This window comes from Malus domestica, chromosome 11 (genome assembly GCF_042453785.1).
Source record: "Malus domestica chromosome 11, GDT2T_hap1".
In the NCBI taxonomy this organism is placed as follows: Eukaryota; Viridiplantae; Streptophyta; class Magnoliopsida; order Rosales; family Rosaceae; genus Malus; species Malus domestica.
Window position 1 is genome coordinate 33,486,238 of NC_091671.1, and position 22,463 is coordinate 33,508,700.

Sequence of the window (22,463 nt, forward strand, 5' to 3'; positions counted from 1 at the left end):
CATAATACTAACACTTTTTGAGGTTCTAATTCACTTTCACATAACCCATTTAGGGGTGACATCACCTTAAAATATTTTTATAAAGACAAATTTGCCTTCACTACCGCATTTACTCCACAAATATATCACATACCTCTTGTGCTGCACCTTAGCTTTCCCCACCTCGATAACGGACTCCACCAACTTAACTGCATTGTCTAACCTCCTCTTCGGATACAAAATGACCTTCTCTCTGTGGGTGATAGACATTCTGGGTGATAGACATTCTCTCTAAGAATAAGAGTTGTTTCTCTCCGTGAGTAAGAGCAACAACAAAGCCCAGATTTTCCTATAACCGCCGACCCTAATTTTGATTTGGGTTGGTGGCAGCCCGTTCTTCTTCATCTCTGCTTCCTCTTTCTTTTCTTTATGGTGTTTTCCCTGCTTTCCTTTTTTTTTTCCCTTAGCCTTTCCACTTCAGTAATCACTGATCTTCCGGCCTTCAGATCCTTTCATCCACTAATCCATCTACATGTCCTTCATCTGGCTTCCACCGATTCCATCTTCGTTCTGATATGTGATCACTTTTGACTACAAATTGTTGTAGTCCTTAACTCGGAAGGTGCGTAGAGTTCTGGTGTTCACACCGGCTCGGGTGACTACACCACTTCCTTCTCTCCATCTGCCTTTTTGGCAGTGTTGCTTGTGGTAATCCACATGCATTTTTGGTTTCTCTTACTTGGTGATTGCAATCGGTGTGGTGTTACTTGACGAAAGACGAAGTCTATTATCTTTTCGTAATTGCGGTGCTGGTTCTTGGCTTTAGTTGGTGGTGGTGATTCGTACTCGTTGTGGGGTGTTAATGACACTCTCATTGGCCGCGTTGGAAGAAAGCTGAATGGATTTACTTCGATGTTTTTTCTGTTTTGGGCTTTTAGGTTACTCTAGGGTCCATTCTTAACATGATTCACTTCCTCTCTAGCCGTTGCAACTCTGACAAGAAACTACTCCTTCATCTTGGTTATTCAATCAATTAGCCTCTTCACAAACTTGGCCTCACTTTTAACGAAATACTTTCAATACTATTCACTTTTAACGAAAAATACATTTTTACTCTAAAAAGTCATTTATGATACTATTCATTTACAACAACATTTTGTCCTTTTAATTAAAACTCAAAGTTTTCAATTTATTTTTATTTTCTTTCAAAAATATGAAAAGGCAATTCCAAGAATCTTCCTCACCAAATGCAAGTTCTTGTTGGAATCCTTGAATTTTTTTATGACGGTGTCCTTCCCAACGCCATTGTGACCACTGATGATGATGATTAGTGGTTGGGCCAGAGGGTCTCACATTTGTCCTTCTCTCTTCTTTGTGTCTGATATTTTAGTTCTCTCTCCTCTCTCTCTTCTTCCTTGTCGCATGCGATTGTTTTCAGGAAGAGGACTTAAAGATTTTGAATTTTTTTTCTATGATATTTATAGTGGTGAATCCTGATGTATGAGTAATGAAAAATCAAGTGGTTTAGGATTTGAATAAATCAAATACTAATTTTCTTCAAATAAAGTGGTATGCCTTCAAAGAAGGCCTGAGATCATGGAAAATAAAATGGGGTTTTTTATTTTTTATTTTTTATTTTAATTCTTGAAAATGGCCATTGAAGCTCTAAGAATTTGTCCGCTTGTCAGCAACCAATAATTAATTGATTCTTTCTTTGGGAAGCTTTTGAGGCCAAATTCAAGTTTTCATATGCTAAAATTTACCTCTAATTTGAGTACCAAAAACTGATTTGGGGATTAAACTTGAATCAAAATGAGGGAATCACATAAGAGGGATGAAGAAGACACAACTTTGACAGAAAAGAGAACTCAGAATCAGAAACGAAGAAGAGAGAAAGACGAAGAGAGAAGGACGGATGCGAGAAGAAAACTACAATTGATTCATAACCACATGATTTACTACGAACCGCTAGGATTAGCTAGTCCATAGGCTCCGCACGTAAGAGTACAGAGAAGATCCGAGTTCATGGTAGAGGAAGATGAAGACGAGATTTCTTCAATTTTCTTTTTATTTCTTTTTAATTGTTTGATGTAAGATTTAATTTTAATTTGGATTTGAATTTTATTTATTTATAAATGATTTTTTATTTTTAAAGTAATTAATAATGAGGGCAAAGTGGTCCTAAGGGGGTTATAAGAAAGTGAACTAAAATCTCAAGGGATGTCAATGTTATATTTCAAACATGAAGACGTTTTGCGACAACATGATAAATCTAACGGGCATTAGCGTAATAATCTTTTTAGAGGACGAAATATTTAGGTTTGGGTCTAAGGATTAGAGTTGATCTATCAGTTTTGGATTTTTCTAGCTTTTTACAATGATAATTTATAGATAATGAATTAAAATATAAACGATTCAGATTCTTAAAAAACAGCCATGAAATTAGAGCCACAAAATTTATGTCTAAATGTTACTCATGGCACACACATATACACGCATGTTACTTATGACACACAAATATACACGCACGTTCCTCATTGTATCTGCCTAAACACGTGCACAACCACCACCAATCCACCAGACTAGAAGGCTAAAAACTTTGTCATCCTAAACAATAACTTTATGCAAAGATAACCATCACTCATTTCTCTGCCTTTGACCCTTCGAAAATCCTTCTCCCCTAAATATTCCTTGTCTTAAAACATCAGTGCGGATAGCAACAGCTTTGACGGTAAGTAATCTTTTATTATCATTATTATTTTTATTTTTATTTTTTATTTATATAGCAATATAAATTCATATAAAGAGCAAAAGAACACTTCTTTAAAGCTGATTATTTTATTATGAAAGAAAAATTTACATGAAATCAGTTAATTCTTATACAAAATATGCGTTAAATTTTATAATATATTATCACATGTATATTTCTCTCCTTATAACAATATATTATTTAGGAAGGGAAAGAAGACGCTTGTTTCCCTTGCCACCACGAATAATTGAAAATAGTTTTTTATATTTTTTACCAAACAATAATTGAAAATAGTTTATTCACCTCACTTTTCTCCCACTATGCAGCCACCTTGTCCTGCTGAATACTTCCAGGCTTCCTAATGTACCAACTTGATCTGATACACCACCCTCAACCAGACTACCAAAAGCAATTTGAAACCCAAAAAACAAAATGAAATTTACTGGAGGCTTGTTCTATTTCTTTTCGCTCTCGGTTATCTTATTGTCTACCGCTTTAGTTGCAGCTCAGAGTTTCAAACCAGATGAAGAAGAAATCCAGAAATCTCAGTTCCCAGATGGCTTCTTGTTTGGAGCAAGCACTTCATCTTATCAGGTACCCCTCTTCTTCTTGTAGTTATTTTTTCTCTTTGCTCTACAACTATATATCTGAATGTTAAATTCGCTATTCAATTTCAATGTGATAATTAAGATTGAAGGTGCTTATCATGAAGATGGAAAGAGCCTAAGCAACTGGGATGTTTATGCTCACATTCCAGGTAATTAAACAAGAAAATTAGAGGGTAATTAGTTGCTACTCTTAATTTTGATATTCACCAAAGTAATGTCTTTATATGTATAAAGCACTTCAGGAAAAATAGAGGATAATGAGACTGGAGATGTTGCAGATGACCATTACCATCGCTACTTGGTATTCACCATACGTAATCAAACACAAAAACGTAATTATAAGCAGATTTATGACTTTTCGAAACTTATGTATGTACGTATGTATAGGAGGACATTGAGTGGATACATTCTCTGGGGATGAATGCATATCGGTTCTCCATTTCATGGGCTAGAATTCTACCTGGTATGTTGTTTTTATATTGTCTTTGTCTTAATTTGGATTATTCTGGTTAGTCTTGTGCTTCATACTTTTATTTGGTTGTATTAATCTGGGTTGCTTTATTACAAATGATTTGATCTTGAGCCAATTATAGACGGCAAACTCGGCAAAGTCAATCAAAGAGGGATCATATTTTATAATAAACTTATTGATCATCTTGTGAGCAAAGGTACCTAGCTAATTTTATCTTAAATATAAATTCCAATAAAATAAAATGAAATAGACACTAATGATTTGGAATTTGGATACACATTGCAGGAATAGAGCCATTTGTGACACTTCACCACAATGACATGCCCTATATACTAGATGCAAGAGATAGGGGTTGGCTTAGTCCACTCTTACGGTACGAAAATAAAACTATATATACACCATGCTTACTGACCATCTCATTTTAGTTCCATTTATACAACTGATTTAGTATGGTTATTAGTAAATGTAGTCCAAATGGCAGCACTCATTTGTGTCACTACTGTGACAATTAAGCTTATACTAGTTATTAAGGTTTTATTAATTTCATTGTTGTAGGGAAGAATTTGCACATTTTGCCTCCATATGCTTCAAGAGCTTTGGGGACAGGGTGAAGCACTGGATTACCTTCAATGAAGCCAATATGCTGGTTGATTTTACTTACATACAAGGAGTATACCCACCTGCTCGTTGCACGCCCCCTTTTGGGAATTGTTCAAGTGGCAATTCTGATGTAGAGCCTCTCATTGCAATGCACAACATTTTAATAGCTCATGCCATGGCGGTTGACATATATCGGAGGCTTTTTCAGGTATGTAAGTATTGCATATAACATGTTTATACTCTTGGCCTTAATTAGCTAGCCAAAGTTGAAAAAAAAACATTACTACAAATTGAAACAGCCAAAACAACATGGGTTTGTCGGAATTATTGCACATTGTCACTGGTATGAACCTCTTCGAGACGATGAAAGGGACCTGCATGCTGTTGATAGAGTCTTAGCTTTCAATGCGGCCTGGTAAGTGATTCTTTTTTCGTTTATCAATTTGCTTAATTATCTGATGCAAGTGAATGTACGATATAGTCAGTATTCAATTCTAATTTATGTGCAAGGACTTTCGCCACAATAACATCTGCTGAATCCCCCAATTGGTCAGCTTCTTATTTTTGCTCGCATATATAATTGGAAGTCTTTCTGCGGTTGACAATTTGACATTTTCTGTTAATATATTGCATATTAACCATAGTATAATAGTAATGTGTAATAATTAAGAGTATAAAAATAGCATAAATATACTAGAATGGATGACTAAATTTTTTCTTCCCAAAAAGGGTGTTGGATCCTTTAGTGTATGGAGAATACCCCGCTGAAATGCGCCAATGCCCTCGCTTGGAAATGCCAAGGTTCTCCCCCAAAGAAAAAGAGCTGTTAAGAGGCAGCATAGATTTCATCGGACTCAACCACTATACAACACTATATGCCAAGGACTGTTTCCACTCCCCTTGCCCCTCAGGCGGAGACCATGCCATTAGAGGTTACGTCAACACAACTGGGTATCGGGATGGCACTGCGATTGGAGAACTGGTACATAAAACATTTAGTATTAATTAGTAATCTAACATGTTATGCTATTTCACGGTCAATTTTCGTTTGATTATTGGTCCAAATTGGTACATTAACAAGCTCATCTTGTTTTGTCTTTCCTAGACTGGAGTTGCTAGGTTTTTTGTTGTTCCAAGAGGCATGGAGAAGATTATAGACTATCTTAAGCAAAGATACAATAACCTGCCCATGTTTGTTACTGAAAATGGTAAGTGAATGGCCACACCTTGGTTGCTTTAATTGATGGATAGCTGGCCGCGTAGAATCATTTTTTTCTCCAAATGTGGCAGGATACTCCTCACCGACACCACAGAATGAGCTACAAGACTGGAATCGGATCAAGTTTCACAAAGGCTACCTAGCTTTTTTAGCCAAAGCAATAAGGTGAGCCAATGAGTTACCCTCCGATAACAATGATACGGCGTTGAGTTATCTCGAATGCATGGGAAAATTTGGAGTCAAATGAATTTAACAATCTGAATTTGACTCAATTCCTCTCTAATGCGCAAAAATATTTAATAGTTAAAAAAAAATCCAACATATATATATATATATATATATATATATATATATATATGAAATCAAACACACTTAATTTCATTTTTCTTTTGTCCATCTAAAATTTCTAACAAACTATCTGTACAATTTTCCCATTTTTTGTTTGTTTTTATTTCACAGGAATGGTGCTGATGTACGTGGCTATTTCATTTGGAGCTTGATGGATAATTTTGAATGGCTTAGTGGGTATGAAACAAAATTTGGTATAGTTTATGTTGATCGTAATAAAACGCTGGGGCGAACTCCAAAGCCTTCTGCAAGGTGGTTTAGTAGTTTCATCAGAAACAATAGTCACAATGAGGAAGAAATTAGTGCAGCTTCTTCAGGTCACTCCAACAAAAATACACTATTTAGCCAATTGCAACCGAAGGTTGCTGAAATGTAGTTAATACCAAAATGTGCATACTTTACCTCAATTTGCTGCTCACGCTTTGCATGTTTCTCTGTTCTATTCGGAGGCATGCATATTGATTATTTCTTTAAATAAATGTTATAATAAAGGGTTGTATTCAATTAAGAATTTATATGATTTCGAAAGAGATATAAATTTAATGGAGTTCCATATATAGTCTCCATATGAATTATAGATGGATTCAATAATAAGGCGAAGATGCCTGATTTTCTAAAGCCTAGAAACCATTGTAATATCTCTCTAAATTCCTTAAAGTCCTACATATTTTAAAATACTTTAAAATCAAATTCTAATTAAATACATATGGAGTTATGTGAATTACTTTAAAATCTGGAATGAATACACTCAGATTTTTATAGAGTTTTATAAACTATTTTAAAATCACGATTCAATACCCATGAACTTCTGTGAATTCATTTAAAATCTTGATTGAATACATATAGATTTGTAAACTCTTTTAAATACATTTAAACTCCTAATTAGGTAGAAAAATCGACTTAGTGAGTAACTAACTTCATTTTTTTTTTTGTCAAACAATAGATTTGACAAATTAAAAATGTAAGATTAGATAGCTAATTAGGTTTGAACTCACGTTGTGGTGCAATGACAATGCTCATCTCCACTACTATGTTAAAGGGCACTTGCGAGTAACCTCCTCCCTTCAATGGAAAGTGATCCTCTCCAGATCCCTTTCCACCTAATCCATCTAGTCTGGGATTCATGCAGTTGGAATTTGATCCAACGACTATAGTTATTATTACTTTTAAAGGGACATCCTGTTTGAAGCCGTTTGATCAAATTTCAACGGCCCGGATCCTTTTCCCCCTTCAATATATACAAATGAATATACTTGAGTATAGTTTTACTATCACTTTGCCTTTTCACCTAAAATGGGTCATTTGAAAGATTGATGTTACTTCGGCCATTGACGCTAATTTCAATCAAGGAGTCTATTGTATTAAATCAAGGCGAAGATTATACATTAATTAGTTTATGTTATTGACAGTCACAATAGTCCCTGGTCATGATTAATCATTGAAATAAATAAAATAATAAATAAATAGATAAAACTGAATGTTTTAAAAATATTGTATGAAGTGGTAATTGAACACAAATTTGAAAGTACAAAATATATTTTATTCAAAAATTTATTAATTGTTTGGCCATGTGTCACAAGTTGGTAATCATGTTATCACAAATGTAGAATCTACTTTAGCATATCATCATTTTAATAAAGATGTTATATGAGATTGTAATTGAATTCAAACTTAAGATGTTAAAATGTTAAATCCACATAGTGCTATTTAATTAGTATATCACACACACACACACACACACACATATATATGCCATGTGTATATGACAGCTATATATATATGCCATATCAACACATAAACTGAATAATTGACCAAATCTTATTGGAAGAATCAAATTTGTGTCCATTAGTAAATAAGGACGTTATTAATTGGTTTTGAAATTGAAAGACCAAAATAAGGAGCTATGTTAATATTAAAAGTCATATGTGATAAAACCCTTCTAATTCTAGTTTCATTACCTCATTCTCCCTTGTCACTTAAAGCATCTCTAAAGAACTAGACAAATATCTTTTTTTTGTTTTTTTGTTTTTTTTGATAAAATACAATATGGTTTCATTAAATGCCAGGAATAGACTAATCAGTACAAGGAATTGGGAGATCATCCTTAATTAAATCACAAATCAATGAGGTTTCATCAAACCAAGTACAATTACCACCGTGGAGGGCAAAACGAGCAAGCCTATGGGCAACAGAGTCAGCTTGACGGCGAACATGGGACACAGTAGCTTCAGTGACCAAGTGCAATAAGGATTTGGCATCTTTGATGATAGGTCCAGTAGTAGACACATTCAAAGAAGACTCATTTAAAACAAAAATGATCTGAAGTGAATCACTTTCCAACGAAATATTTTGTAAATCCCTTTTGATCGCCATCAAAAGACATTATCTAATTGTGAGTGCTTTAATGTGAATAAGAGAGAAAATGTCTCCAAATCTCCTACTTGTAGCAGCCACACAAGTTCCATTTCAATCCCGGTTAACAACCCCACACCTCCCAGATTTGTCTCCTTACACCAGGCACCATCCACGTAAGTTTAAGCCTTCCAGGTGAAGAACATGACCATTTCAAAATGGGGACATGCCTTTGGGGCAGAGGAGGCTTGAAGTTGAGCCTAAGGAACTCCTGCCACCAATCAAAGGCGCGTCACACAACAACACTTGGAGAAGGAGAGGTTGCATCCCCCCAAAGCTTGAGATTTCTAGCATTCCAGATTGCCCAAAGTATGACCAGAATGCACTCAAAATCTGACGATCTAACTTCATTAACCATTGCTAGGGCCTACTTATTCAGAGATCTACTATAATGCTACCCATTTTTTAGCCCCAACGGAGATGCGAGCCAAGTACACCTCATGAATGGGCACTCGACCATGATATGCTAAACCATCTCAAATGCCGCCCCACAGAGAATAGAAGTAGGATCCAACGGGACATGCGGTTTATGAAGAGTATTGCTCATGGTAATAATGGTGGAGATAATTCTCCAAGCCGTCATTTTCACTTTGGGAGAGACATTGGCCTTCCAAAGAGAATCCCACAACATCGAGAATTGAGAAACTGAGCCCGCGAGGAAGCGAAGAAAGCAGAGGGGAGGATCCAATTACGAGCAACATGATAAGCACTTTTAACTGTGAATAGACCCCGGTTGTCATAATGCCAAATTAATCGGTCATTAGTTCTTCGAATGCTCAACGAAATGGATCGAATTGCATCCTTCTCCTTTACTAAAATTGATGAACCAAGAACCTCCAATTTCCATCTAGCATCATCAATAAGCTTACTGACCATATGCACATTACAATGCTGCAGACGGTTTAGGGGAAAACAATGGAAAAGTGGATTGTAGAGGTAGCCATCTATCACCCCACACCCTTACCAAGGTATCATCACCTATTTGCCACCTGGAACCCCGCAAGATAACTTCTTTAGCAGCACACATGCTACGCTATGCATAGGATGCATTAGATCGAACACTCGCCTTAAGGAAGGATGAAGGAGGAATGAGGGAAATATTTTGCCTTTAACACCGATGCCACCAGAGAAGTGGGCTCCTGGATGACCCTTCACCCCTGTTTGGCCAGAAGTCCAAGATTAAAAGTGTATAAGTTACGAAACCCAAGGCCTCTCTCGTTTTTGGGCAAGCACAACTTATTCCAAGCCATTCAATGGATTTTCCTAGAGTTCTCAGACTCATTCTACCAATAAGAAGCAACTAATTGGTTTAGTTTGTCATGGAAATACTTGGGCAATAAATAACAACTCATAGAATAAAGTAGGATTGACTGTGCCATTACTTTGACTAGTAATTCCTTCCCCACTACATTGATTGTTTTACCTTTCCACCCCTGCAGTTTCTTCCATACCCTTTCTTTGATGTGGATAAAATATGCTCCTTTGTTTCCACCGACGAAGGTAGGGAGCCCCAAGTACTTCTCATGTCAATCCACTCTTACAACCCCAAGCACCAAAGCTAGAAACTCCTGATCAGAACTCTTAATATTTCTACTAAAATAGATCGCACTCTTTTGGAAGTTCACTTGTTGCCTCGAGACTCATTCGAAACACCCTAGAATCTCTTTCACTATCTCACAGTCTTGTCATGTAGCACGAGCAAAGATGAAACTGTCATCGACGAAAAGTAGGTGATGAATGGAAGGAACTCCATGGCAAACATAAACCCCTTGGATAACACCCCCTGGGTACTTGGAAGCAATAAGAGCAGAGAGTCCCTCGGCGCAAAGAAGGAACATGTAGGGGAAATGAGGTCTCCTTGCCTTTCCAAACTGTAGGAAAAAAAGAGTAAATTAAGATCAAGTAAGTATAGTTCGGGATACTCTCTCTGAGTTTGACATAATTTCAAAAAGAACCAACAATGTTACAACTCAAAAAGTTCCGCATACCAATTCCTTAAACAAACTTCTGAAACATCATCTTTGACAAAAAAAATGGATTTTCTTGACTTCAATCTTTTGAGGCTCTTGCTGCTGATGAAAGAAAAAGAATTTTGGCACAATATGCTTGGTGTTGTCTCATTTGATGTATCCCTTCTTAAGTTGTTCGAGACATGCCGCGTTATCATCATAAATCATTGTATGGACGTCAATGATGAAAGAAAGTTCGCAAGTGCTTCGAATGTGTTCCACAACCGCTCTTAGCCAAAAGCATTCTTGAGTAGCTTCATGTAGGGGGAGAATCTCAGCATGGTTTAAAGAAGTGGCAACTAATGTTAGTTTGGTTGACCTCCAAGATATTGATGTATCTCTAACAATTAAAAAAAAAAGTAACTCGTTTGAGAGCACCCCATGTGCGGGGTAGGTAAGTACCATGTGCCAGCATAACAAACAAGATGGGAATCGACTCGAGAATCGAGAAGGGCTGCGGCACATCTCAAGGATTCGTAGGGATAGAACAAACCCAAATTCGTCGTACCTTTAAGGTATCAGAATATGTCTTTAACACCTGTCCAATGTCTACATGGGGGCGCATTGTTGTATCGCCAAAAAATTGATAACGAAGGATATGTCAGGTCTAGTGCAATAAGCTAAGTACAATAAAGAGCCAATCACGCTTAGATATGGAACTTCGGGTTCCAAAATATTTTCTTCATCCTCCTCAGGACAGCAGGGATCTCGTTTAGCATCTAGCGATTGAACGACCATAGAAGCACTTAAAGGCTTCACTTTATCTTCATTAAAACAACCCAACACCTTATGGGTGTAATTGGACTGCTGTACTAAGATTCCATCCGAATAATGCTCGATCCCCAAGTCGAGACAATATCAAGATTTCCCAAGATCTTTCATCTCAAATTCTGATTTCAGGTGAGTAGTAGTTTTCTCAAGCTCTATAGGAACCCTGATGAGATTCATGTCGTCGACATAAACTGCAACGATCGCAAACCCTAAATGTGACTTCTTAATAAACACACATGGGCATAGTTCATTGTTCACATATCCTTAACTGATCAAATACTCACTCAAACTATTATACCACATTTGCTTGGATTGCTTTAATCCGTAGAGTGAACACCTAAATCGATATAGATGGTGTTTTGTGGTCTAGAACTATTTGATATAGTCAATGTAAGTCCTTTAGAAACTTTCATGCAGATTTCTGTATCAAGATCCCATATAGAGATACGCGATTACCAAGTCCATAAGCTGCACATCTAGTTTTTCGAAAACTACCCAAACTGATAAGGTAGCGGAATGTAATCATATCCATTACGAGAGAATATGTTTTGTCATAATCAATCCCAAAGCGTTGAGAGAAGTCTTGTGTCACAAGATGTGCTTTATATCATACTATTTCATTCCTCTCATTACACTTCCTTACAAAAATCCTCTTGTGGCCAATGGGCTTCACATGTGGTGGTGTAGAACTACAGGCCCCAACACCTTGCGTTTCACAAGAGAATCGAGTTTGATGTGGATTGCTTGTTTCCAGTTTTACCAATTAGTTCTACTTCGACATTCATTAATGAAACAAGGTTTAATGTCATTATTCAACATGATCTCAATAGCTACTGCATATGTTAATGCATCATCGATTATCATCTCATGTGTATTCCAAACATCATCTAAGCTAGCATAATGGATGGAAATCTCTCAATTCTTGGAAGGTGGATTGTCTCTTCCAAGACGCTTCCATAGTCTAGAATTTCCTCATGCCGTTGGATAAAATGAGTAGGCGATGATCAGATTCACGATAGGCTCACTGGCCTGTGCTGTGGTTTTCTTTTTTCGAGGTTGTGAATCCTTTGAAACAATGGGTTTGCCACACTTCTGGGTAAGAGGAAATGATTGGCTAGCAGCTAAAATATGAGGATCGGCCATAATGGCGTCCTAACTTTCTGGGAGGAAGGTCTATCGTGCATTTGGTACATCCATCTTTGCAAGGCAATCCGCAATTTGTGGGATTAGATTATAATTTGATTCAATTTTTTTAACAAACAATATTATCTACACTAAGAGGGTGGGGAAGTGGGTTAGACCTCATAATGGGCGAGCCATAATAATGTGTTTCAAATTTGCCTTTCGTGTGAATCGAACCTAAGCCCTCTTATTTACAAGTGGAAAGGAATACCACTAGACCATGAGACTAAGTGGCGAGAATCGAAACTAAGACCTTTCACTTACAAATTAAGGTTATTTTGTCTTGTTTTGTACTTGATTTGATTTGTTCGATGGATGTCTCATATGTCGACATGTGTCATTATATGTTGACTCAACCGGCTTTAATGTGTAACATGTTATGTGTGCAATTTGGTGGGACCATGATGTGTGCCATGTAAGCTGTTTGTGAGTAAAACAATTTATTTGTTGGCGAACATTTATTATACTGAAATTTCGATGTCTACAAGTACAAATTTGCCACAAAGACAATATAGGCGGCAATTCTAGCACTAGAAGCACACACAACACCACCACTAAAAGCCAGACCACATTAAACCACCGCTGAAACATCAAGACAACAACAAGCTCGTTGTATTGACACAACGCCGCTAAACATGACAACACAAAACAAATACCACCTAAACCTAACATGGAAATGAAGTTATGGTGTTATGGTCTACCTTGTTATATGGATATGAAGTTATGATATGCAAGGATGAGTTATAAACTTTTTTTTTTTTTTCTAATTAAGTTTGCTTCACTGTAATTTTAACAAGTTAGTTTCGCGGTGCGAGTGTTACCCCGTTGCGTCGTGTTTTCGATTCATTCATGTCATTTATTGGCCAAATGAAAGCATTTCAAGAATGTCTGTTATGTGTTCTCCTCTAACACTGAGGCTAGTTATAAGGGTTTCATGTGGAATGTATACCAAACAAATAGAGATGCAATAAAAAATAATCCTAATTACACATGGACCATACAATAAGAAATAAATTGCATCCTAAACCAGATAGGACATAACCAGTTTGTCGAGGGAGTTGTAAAACACCTTAGTTGAGAATTCTTTTATAAGAACATCAACATGCTGATCTTTAATCTTCACAAATCAAATCACAGCTATCTTATTATTTAAATTATATTTGATAAAATGTCGATCAATTACACCATATATATATATATATTTTTTTTTCTAATTGTGTTGTACCGGGTCATTGGAAATTATACTAGAATCCTCGCCCTATTTGACTCACGCGACCTCAAAATCCAAGATCACACTCCCTTTTTCTTGAATTGATGGTTTGTTTGTTTCGCAAAACAACTGGGTTAGTCAATTTCCTCGTCACCGCAGCCCCGAACAAAGGAAATCGTGCGACTTTACGAGCTAGTCATTTGCCTCGGACTCGGATCATCTCCGGACCTTTCTGTCTGGATCTGAACCCTTAAATGCATATCCTATGGTTATAATTAATTTTATTGTTTTAATGGGTTTCTCTTCTCTCTCTTTTCTTGTTCTCTCATCTCTTCTTCTATCTTTTTCTTCGGACATTTCACTCCGTCTTGTTGCCTGCTCTCTCTCTCACAGATGAACAATTGAAGCAACAAAATTGGTTCTGGGATGTCGAAAGAGTGAGATGGGAAGGAGAAGACAAAATATTAATTTCAATTATTGCTCAAAACCACGCCTCCCAATTGTTGGTCTCAACCAGAAATCAAATAACTCAACAAATTAGACACCCCAAGTTCTGATCTTTATCACCGACCTTCAACCCAAACCCCTGAATTCTTTTCTTCACCCAACCCAAAAAAACCCAGGAGCACAAGTAGAGAAAATGATAGAGGCAGAGTGAAAGAAAAGAGAACAACACCTAGAAAGAAAAGAGAGAGAAAATCAAGACAGAAGGAGAAAGGCGAGAAAACCATTAATAAGAAAAATTAATAAAAAAAAAAACCCAGAAGGAGAGAGTATTGCACGCAAAAGGAGAGAAGACAAGAAAAAATAGATAAAGGAAAGCACTGCAGGCAGGAGGGAGAATAGAGAAAAACACAGAACGAGAGAGGAAGGAGAGCGCTAGCACGCAGACAGAAGAGAGAAAAAGAGAGGAGGGAGAAGAAACAATTAAAAAGCAATTTAATGAGTAACCGTAAGGTTGCATCGAACAGCCAAGATCAATTGGTCCGTCAGATCCTGATAGAAAGTTCGGGAGATGATCCGAGTCCATTTTCCTTGTCTTGGAGCAAAATTTTTCTTTGGGATTTTGATTTTCAATTTCTCTGTCTAGGATTTATACACTTAATATAGGGTGTGTCATCGATACGTGGTATTTGTCCTACATTGATCATTTACATTCCTCTCTTCCCCTCTAGCCACTACATAAAGAGGACATTGGAGAAAAGAGAAAATACACCAACAAAAACAATTCTCTTAGCTCTAAAGAGGATAGAAAATGCTCTCCACTCTCAGTAATATTTCTCTCTTAATTACCCTTTAGGAGGCTACTAAGAACTATGACAATTTGATCCTTGTGCATTGGTACAAAGTACGTAAGCAATCTAACGAGGCTAGATGCAATTGAATCATCCCTTGGATGACGCTCTCCTTTGTGGTTCGTGCAACGGTTTGTAGAAACAAGACAAGAATCTAAAATTCGATAATTCCACAAGGTATATCCTATATTGAATTCCTTATATTATTTGTACTAATTTCCAACACTCTGTAACCTAGGTATGATTTGCTTTAGAAAGTCATGAATTTTTCAATCATCTTTAGAACGCTAAAAGTGATGTTGGTGGTTGTGATTTGTGTGAGAGAAAAGTGATCGATGTGGCTGGCAGATTTTAGGTTGTTTATAAAATTAAATTAAAAAAGGTAAAATAAATAGTAGTATGTGACTTAATCCGACTCTACACTAAACACTTCATTTTATACTACTTATAAACAAAGTCAGGCTAACATAATCCTTAAAACTAGTCCAATTTAAAATAGTCTGATACAATTAATACACTTTAGTGTTTAACTTCAAACGCGAAAACGCTTTTTTCGACAAAAGTAATGCACATACATTATGAGAGGTACATTAATAAAACTACACCTCAGCAATTGAATCTAGTCACCACCTTATTTTGGAGGTAGATTCTCTGCCCTCCCACTTTCCGTGCCCTCCTGTTTTGTGTGGTTACGGTTAAACCATGTCAACATTTTATATATATATTTTTTATAGAGATAATAAGACAAAAATACATATTAATATAACTTGTTGACATGGTTTAATCGTGACCACACAAACAAGAGGAAACGAGAAGTGGGAGCGCAGAAAATCTGCCTCCCTTTTTTTAACTTCTCCATGTGATAAGGTCTCCACCTAGTACCTACAAAAGTGAAGTAATCGAAAGCGATACACCTATGAATATGAGTTAACATATGTTCATTCCCCTAGGCTCAATCTACATCATGTATTATCTTTGTACATTTAACCTCTCGATATCATATTTATCACATGAGCTCCGAATATCCTAAAATATGAGTGAACATCCGTTCATCCCAACTCAATTTTTATAATTTAATTTTTAATTTCCACTTTATTAAATATGCACAGTTTTCCGCGACGAATTTTCTGCTTTTGGCAGCCTAACTGCTGGTCGCAAATCTATTTATTTATTTTTTTTCCTTGTAGTGCATGGAAGCATGCAAGTATTATTTAGGGGATTTTGGATCTAGGTCTAAAAATATAGGTGGTTTTTGGGACTGAGTCCAATTTCCCAATTACATGTTTTGATATCAATTTAGCCCCTTCAAATAAAATATTTAATTTTTTTTTATTTTTGCATCATTTATTCAGTTTTTAAATTTTGAATATAAATACTCAAACTAAAATATTATCTAGTACCTACTTACTATATAAATGAAGAAAAATGATGTCTACCTACAAAACCAATATAATCTAGTAACTAGGAAGAAAAATGCTTTACACCTACAAAACATATATACTCTACCTGCAAAACAAAAACAAACTACCTGTATAGGAAGAAAAATGCTGGAACCACCATGGCGGAACATTAGAAATAGAAATATGATATAATATACCTCCATTAAAGGAACAAATTTGGAGGGAGGAACACAAAAATATCACCCATGAAAGAAGAGAGAAGAGGAGGGTCGATTCCATGATCTAACAGAGGGAATTGTTTAGAAGAAGGAAAAAATGAGGGATGAAACGGACTGGGGTTGAGGTGATTATATTGCTATGACTAATCCTACAATTAAGGGATTAGTTAAACCACAAATAATCCCATAATTAAGAAATCTTGTGCATTTAATACAATTTATAAGCCTAAGGGGTAAATATGGTACAAATTATAAATAAGCTTAAGTGGAATCTCAGTTTTTTTTTTTTGTTTTTTTTGTTTTTGAAAAATGATAATATCTACACTAAAGGAGAGGGGTAGACTTAACCTCACAATGGACTAGTAATAATGTGGACTAATCCTAGTAATTAATGGCTCACAAAATTTCTGTAGTTTTATAAACTTAATAGAGGAACTAGTTAAGCATTTCAAATTTGTACATGAAGTTCAAAATCTCAGTGACATTATTTTGGGATCGAACCACTAACATATCTACCAAACAAAACAAAACAAAAAAAAAGAAAACAAAAGCAGCACAACCCTTGCTCTCCCACCATTTGGGCAGATCCACTTCATCCACCCTGATATCTTAATTATGGGATCACACTCAATACCATACACACGAATATACATACATACAAATATATATGTGTGTATAGTGTGTACCAGGATCTGTGAGGAAGAAGAACAAGTTTGTGCATGCAGACGTGGGTGATTCAATGCCTAAGATATCTGGACGGTGAAATATTGAGGATGAGTCGTGATAGAATTGTGTATGACAGTACGAGCAGTGTCAGTATGTGAGGAAAATAAATATATATCCAACCACATGCTCCAAGAGTGACACAATAATATTGCTGCTATTTACATATGTAGATGAAAAGAGGAAGAAAGTTCAAGGAAGAAAGAGATGAGTGGAGCTTAGAGCCTTCTAGTGTAGGAAAGGCCCCTATGACAATTGACAATTGAATTCCCTTCACTAAATAGTAACTCTTTAATGAACAGTAATTACATTTTGCATCTCCACCCCTAAATTGAATAGTCATGGCAATAAGTAATAAAATATTAGTATTTTGTATTTTATAAAATAATAAAAAATAATTTTATTTGTAATTTCGGATAGGATTTTTAACTGGTCTAGTTACGCCACGTGTTATTATCCAAAAGTACAATTTTTTATGATAGATAGAATAGTTGAGGATAGACATTCGATAAGATTTTTAACTAATCCCGTCGCGACATGTGTCACAATCTATTCTATCGATAAGATTTTTAATGAATCATGGCGTGCCACGTGGCATTATCTACAACCTAATCTTTTTTTTTTCTCCATATAACCCACCATCCATCTTAAGAAATCACACACCAAAATCAAAATCTCTCAAAATCTCTATCCTTAATCATAGTTTCTCCTTCCTTCTTACAATGTCTTCTTCAAGGATGTTGTGAGAAATCGTTGAGCAAGAGAAAGAATTGCTTAAGCAAGGGGAAGAAATATGCAATATCTAGGAGGGAGAAAATGAGATGGAAGAGGATGAGGATGATGAGCGTAGAATGAGAGATGACGAAGCAAGAAGCCAAAGAGCCTCACATTCCCGTCGAGTCATCCAAGCTGTGGTTGAGATCTCCAGGCCCATCCGTTCCACAAACATTGATAGAAGCAAGCAACGACGAGGTTAGGATCTCTTGGACGATTATTTTGTCCTTAACAGTGCATTCCCTGATACGTACTTTAGACATCGTTTTAAAGTGCAATGACATTTGTTCAACAAAATCATGATTGCTGTTTGCAACTATGATTCTTACTTTGTGCAAAAGAATAATGCTTTTGGTGTCATAGGTCTCCTGCTTGAGCAAAAAGTCACTGCTGCCTTGTGGATGCTTGCATATAGAGCATTTGCAGACCAAGAGAATGAGATAATGAGGATGAGGAAATCAACCATTCTTGAGTCCCTGATGAGGTTTTGCTACGCAATTGAATCTATCTACACTAAATAGTACCTCCGGAGACCTACGACAATGAACTTGCAAAGGCTTCTGAAGAAGGGTGAGATGCGAGGTTTTCCTGGCATGATTGGAAGCATTGACTGTATACATTGGACCTGGAAAAACTGTCTAAGTGCATGGCAAAGAGCTTATGGGGACAGAAAATGAGCAAAAAGTATCATTTTGAAGGCGATGGCATCATTTGTTACATGGATTTGGCATGCTTTTTTCGGTGTTCTAAGAGCTCAAAATGACCTCAATGTACTTACCCAATCTCCAGTGTTCGATGAGGTGCTACAAGGAAAAGCATCAAAAGTCACATATTAGGTCAATGAACATAAGTATAACGGAGCATACTACCTAGTAGACAACATTTACCTAAGGTGGACATCGTTTGTCAAAACAATGCCATGACCGCGAAGTGAAAGGAAAAACACTTCGCAAGCTGTCAATAGGGGTGTAGGAAGGATGTGAAGCATTGTTTTGGTATCCTCCAAGCTCGTTGGCGATTGTCAGAGGTGCTACCAAATTGTTTGAGTTAGAGTCACTTTGATCCATCATGATGAAGTGTATCATTCTTCACAACATGATTGTGGAAGATGAGTATATTATGATGCCATTGATGAATTTGAGCTAGACACGATGAACAATTCCAAAACACAAATATATTGTGCTCATGACGCCACCGAAGAACCCGTGCAACACGAGCCATTAGAAAGGGATGGATGTTACAATGAAAGGCTCATTCAACGATATACTTTACTCTAATCCTTATACTATCAGAAAGCCCGGCAAAGTGACTTGATAAAGCATTTGTGGGGATTGAAACAAGCTCAAGAAACTTAAAAACAAGCTTGTGGTGGAAGACGAATGCTCTTAGTTTGTTTGGTGTGTTTTTTAAGTTCATTTAGTGTATTTTTTGTATTTGGTGTGTTTATGTAATTTTATTTGGTGTGTTTTTTAAGTTCATTTAGTGTGGGTTTTTTTTTTTATTTGGTGTGTTCATGTAATTTTATTTGGTGTGTTTATGTTCTTTGAATAAAGATTCTCATAGTTTAAATAAAGTACCAAATTAAATAAAGATACTCTTAGTTTAAATAAAGTACTAAATTAAATAAATACGAAATTACATAAAGCACTCAATTCAATAAATACAAAATTACATAAAGTACCAAATTAAATAAATACAAAATTACAACCCAAAGTGATTGGAAAATTATGGGCTCCGATTATACAACAAATTTCCTAGTCCCTCATGAATGGAAAATCATCACCTAATCAATTTGTGGGGTTATGACCATCTCCACTTGCTCTCTCTTCTCTTGCACGTCTCATTCACACCACGTCTGCTTTCTCCGAATTCAAAAAATATTTAGAATTCAGAGACATTGCATCTACAGGCTCCTTCATAATGTCACGATCTTGTTGAGCCCTTCTTTCTTCTTTAAGCTCTTCCTTTTCTTGCCTAAGTAGCTCTCTTTCTCTCTAATTAGCTTGAAATAATATCTCAGCAGCTGCAACTTTTGCCTCATCTTTAGCCTTATCAACCTCAAATTTAGCCATTTTTCGTACCAAAGTCAATTCACCTTGGCGAGCAGGTTCTTCCCTATATTCTGCGTAATCATTCTTTGAAGCACTCCTTTTTCTCTTTGAAGCCTTCTTACCTTGAGTCCTAAGTGGATAACTGGTCAACCTCGACACTTGTTCAGGGGTCGCTTCTAGCACTTGTTATGTATCGCTTTCATGAACATGCGAGTCGTGATCTGGCATAGAGTATAGAGGGGTGCTGTTCATGACAACCTTGGACCGACAGGCACAACTCTGAATTTGAGACAATCTTTGGCAATATTCCAACATTCCCACCGATTGAATGATTTGTTTTTGTTTTTGGCATTATACCAAGCTTGTGCTTGAAGTGTTTACAAAATGCAGGAGAAGAAAAAAATTAGAATCAAAGTAACTAATGTAAATTCGGGTACAATACAAACAAATAAATAATATATTGTTACCTAATCCGCGTAATTTTCCCCACTTCGAATATTAGTACTAGCTTGAGCCAAGGCATTTCTCCAATGAGTAAACGATTGGCTGGGTATTCTCCAACGACTTAAGAGCGATTGTTTTGTTCTTTTGCCACCAATTTTCTCAAGAAAAAAGGAATGAATATTGCTCCTGATTTCTCCCAATTGCATCTCATTACCTATAATCGGATCATGAGTAACTTCAACCCAACTAGAACACAACGTAACATGTTAAATAAGCGTCTAATTTGTACCTGCATCATTAGCCATTTTTTTGGAAACAAAAGTATATAGAAACTTAGAGAGAAATATTGGCATGTGGTTGAAAGTATTTGAGAAAATATGTAACTGTGGTGTAAGGTGGAAGATAATGATAAGGAATTTATAGAAAATTTGGAATGCAACCCTCCAGATTGTGCCATGTGGCATAACAGTAACATATCATTTTTTTTCTTTTTAAAATTTTTAAAGCCGAAAAACGTGGATCGTTGATCTGGAATTGAACGACTCAGATTGTGCCACATCATCTAGCATTAGGGGAGTTTTGATTTTTTTGTTTTTTTTTACTGTTGGAAATCAAAGGGTCCAGAAAAAAAAGGGTCGTTGAAATCTCGGGCCCCACCGCTTGAAATCTTGAGGGGTGCCACGTGGCACCCAGTAATGGTAATATATCAGAATGTAAACCACGGGCCCCACCACTTGAAATATTGTCGATGACGAGCCCCCATGTGCCTAATGTCAGCCTTGCATCACACAGCCCTCAAGCACTCGGGCATTGGACTCGCGCTTGCCCTCTCCCACTGTCTCCCTCTTAGCCCAATTGCCCGAATGGGCTGGAGCTAGTTAGGGAGGCAATTGATTTGGATTTGCTCCCTATCCACCGGGTGGATTTGCTCTTAGGAGGGGGGAATGGACATGTGTGATAGGTGAATGAATGTGGATGCCAACCCCCACTTTTAATTTTTATTTATTTTCAATCAAAAAGCTTATAGTACATGAGTCCTTAACCTGTTGCTTAAAAAAAATTGAAATTTTACTTTAATAACTAATTGAACAATATAAAAAGTTTTTATAAGTTAGTGAAATTTTCTCAATTCTTTTACCAAAGAATTTTCTTAACTCCAATAATATACGAATAACAGTACTCTGAACATCTTGACCAACACCACATCTAATTCATTACACACACACACTCACTATTGTGCTATTTATATAATTTAATAAACATTGAGGAACTTTCTAAGGCCACTTTCTTGTAAACGAAACGCACTTTACATTTAGCAATTTGGAACTAAGCACATCTTATACAATCATAATTGCACAAATACATTTATGTTTCAGTTGTATCCATTAAACTCTGATTTTTGCACTTTATTTTATTTTAGGGTAAAATTACAAAAAAAACTACCTCAACTATTAGATCGTTAACAATTTCATACCTCATCTTTAAAAAGTTTCAATGTCATACCTTTGCTTACAAATTTGTTGCAATGTTCTACCTCCGTTATGTTGTCTATCAATTCCTCAGTTATGTAATAACGTGGCTTATGCTGGGTCCCACCCTCTCCACATATGAACTTCCATGTTGGTATCTAATACACGTGGATCATCTAAAATGATGACATGTGTATATTACAAAAAAATATTAATTTTTTTTTTTAAATTTTCCTCGTCAATTGTGCAATTCGAATTGAAGCCTAAAGCCCCAACCGTGCAATTCCATTCCATTTCAGTTTCGTTCTAATTCCCAAATCAAAGAACCCTAACCATAATTTCATATCACTCGTCCCAAATCGCGATTAATAGTTCATTCAGCGAAAACCCTAAGTTCGCCTTGTTGTCTCCTACCTTCCTTTTGTTCATTTTTGTTGAAAACCCTAAGTTCTTCTAGTTTTTGAAGGATTTGACAGTATTTCGAAGGATTCTGCAGGATCCCGAGCAAACGATGCCTACCTACTGTAAGT

The 22,463-nt window shown here is 36.3% G+C and overlaps 1 protein-coding gene across 3 annotated transcripts; it reads left to right on the forward strand.

The window, feature by feature from the left end:
- Positions 1-2,600: 2,600 nt before the first annotated feature.
- LOC103448646 (beta-glucosidase 18-like) lies at positions 2,601-6,530 on the forward strand. Of its 3 annotated transcripts, none has more exons than XM_029089004.2 (13): positions 2,601-2,710; positions 3,055-3,322; positions 3,419-3,485; positions 3,570-3,637; positions 3,724-3,799; positions 3,930-4,004; positions 4,094-4,181; positions 4,364-4,616; positions 4,708-4,823; positions 5,138-5,390; positions 5,514-5,616; positions 5,699-5,792; positions 6,087-6,530. In XM_029089004.2, the coding sequence occupies exons 2-13, from the start codon at positions 3,161-3,163 to the stop codon at positions 6,349-6,351; spliced, it is 1,620 nt and encodes a 539-aa protein (XP_028944837.1). In that variant the 5' UTR covers positions 2,601-2,710; positions 3,055-3,160; the 3' UTR covers positions 6,352-6,530. The 3 variants fall into 3 exon arrangements, with proteins under 3 accessions (XP_028944837.1, XP_008386133.2, XP_070663752.1); XM_008387911.4 differs by having other exon boundaries at positions 3,579-3,637; XM_070807651.1 differs by lacking the exon at positions 3,570-3,637 and having other exon boundaries at positions 2,607-2,710.
- Positions 6,531-22,463: the final 15,933 nt, after the last annotated feature.

Coding starts and splice junctions, on each gene's coding strand:
- LOC103448646 (XM_029089004.2), top strand. CDS start 3,161: ATGAAATTTACTGGAGGCTTGTTCTATTTCTTTTCGCTCTCGGTTATC. Junction 3,638..3,723: donor ACCATTACCATCGCTACTTG/GTATTCACCATA, acceptor ACGTATGTATAG/GAGGACATTGAGTGGATACA. Junction 4,005..4,093: donor TGATCATCTTGTGAGCAAAG/GTACCTAGCTAA, acceptor TACACATTGCAG/GAATAGAGCCATTTGTGACA.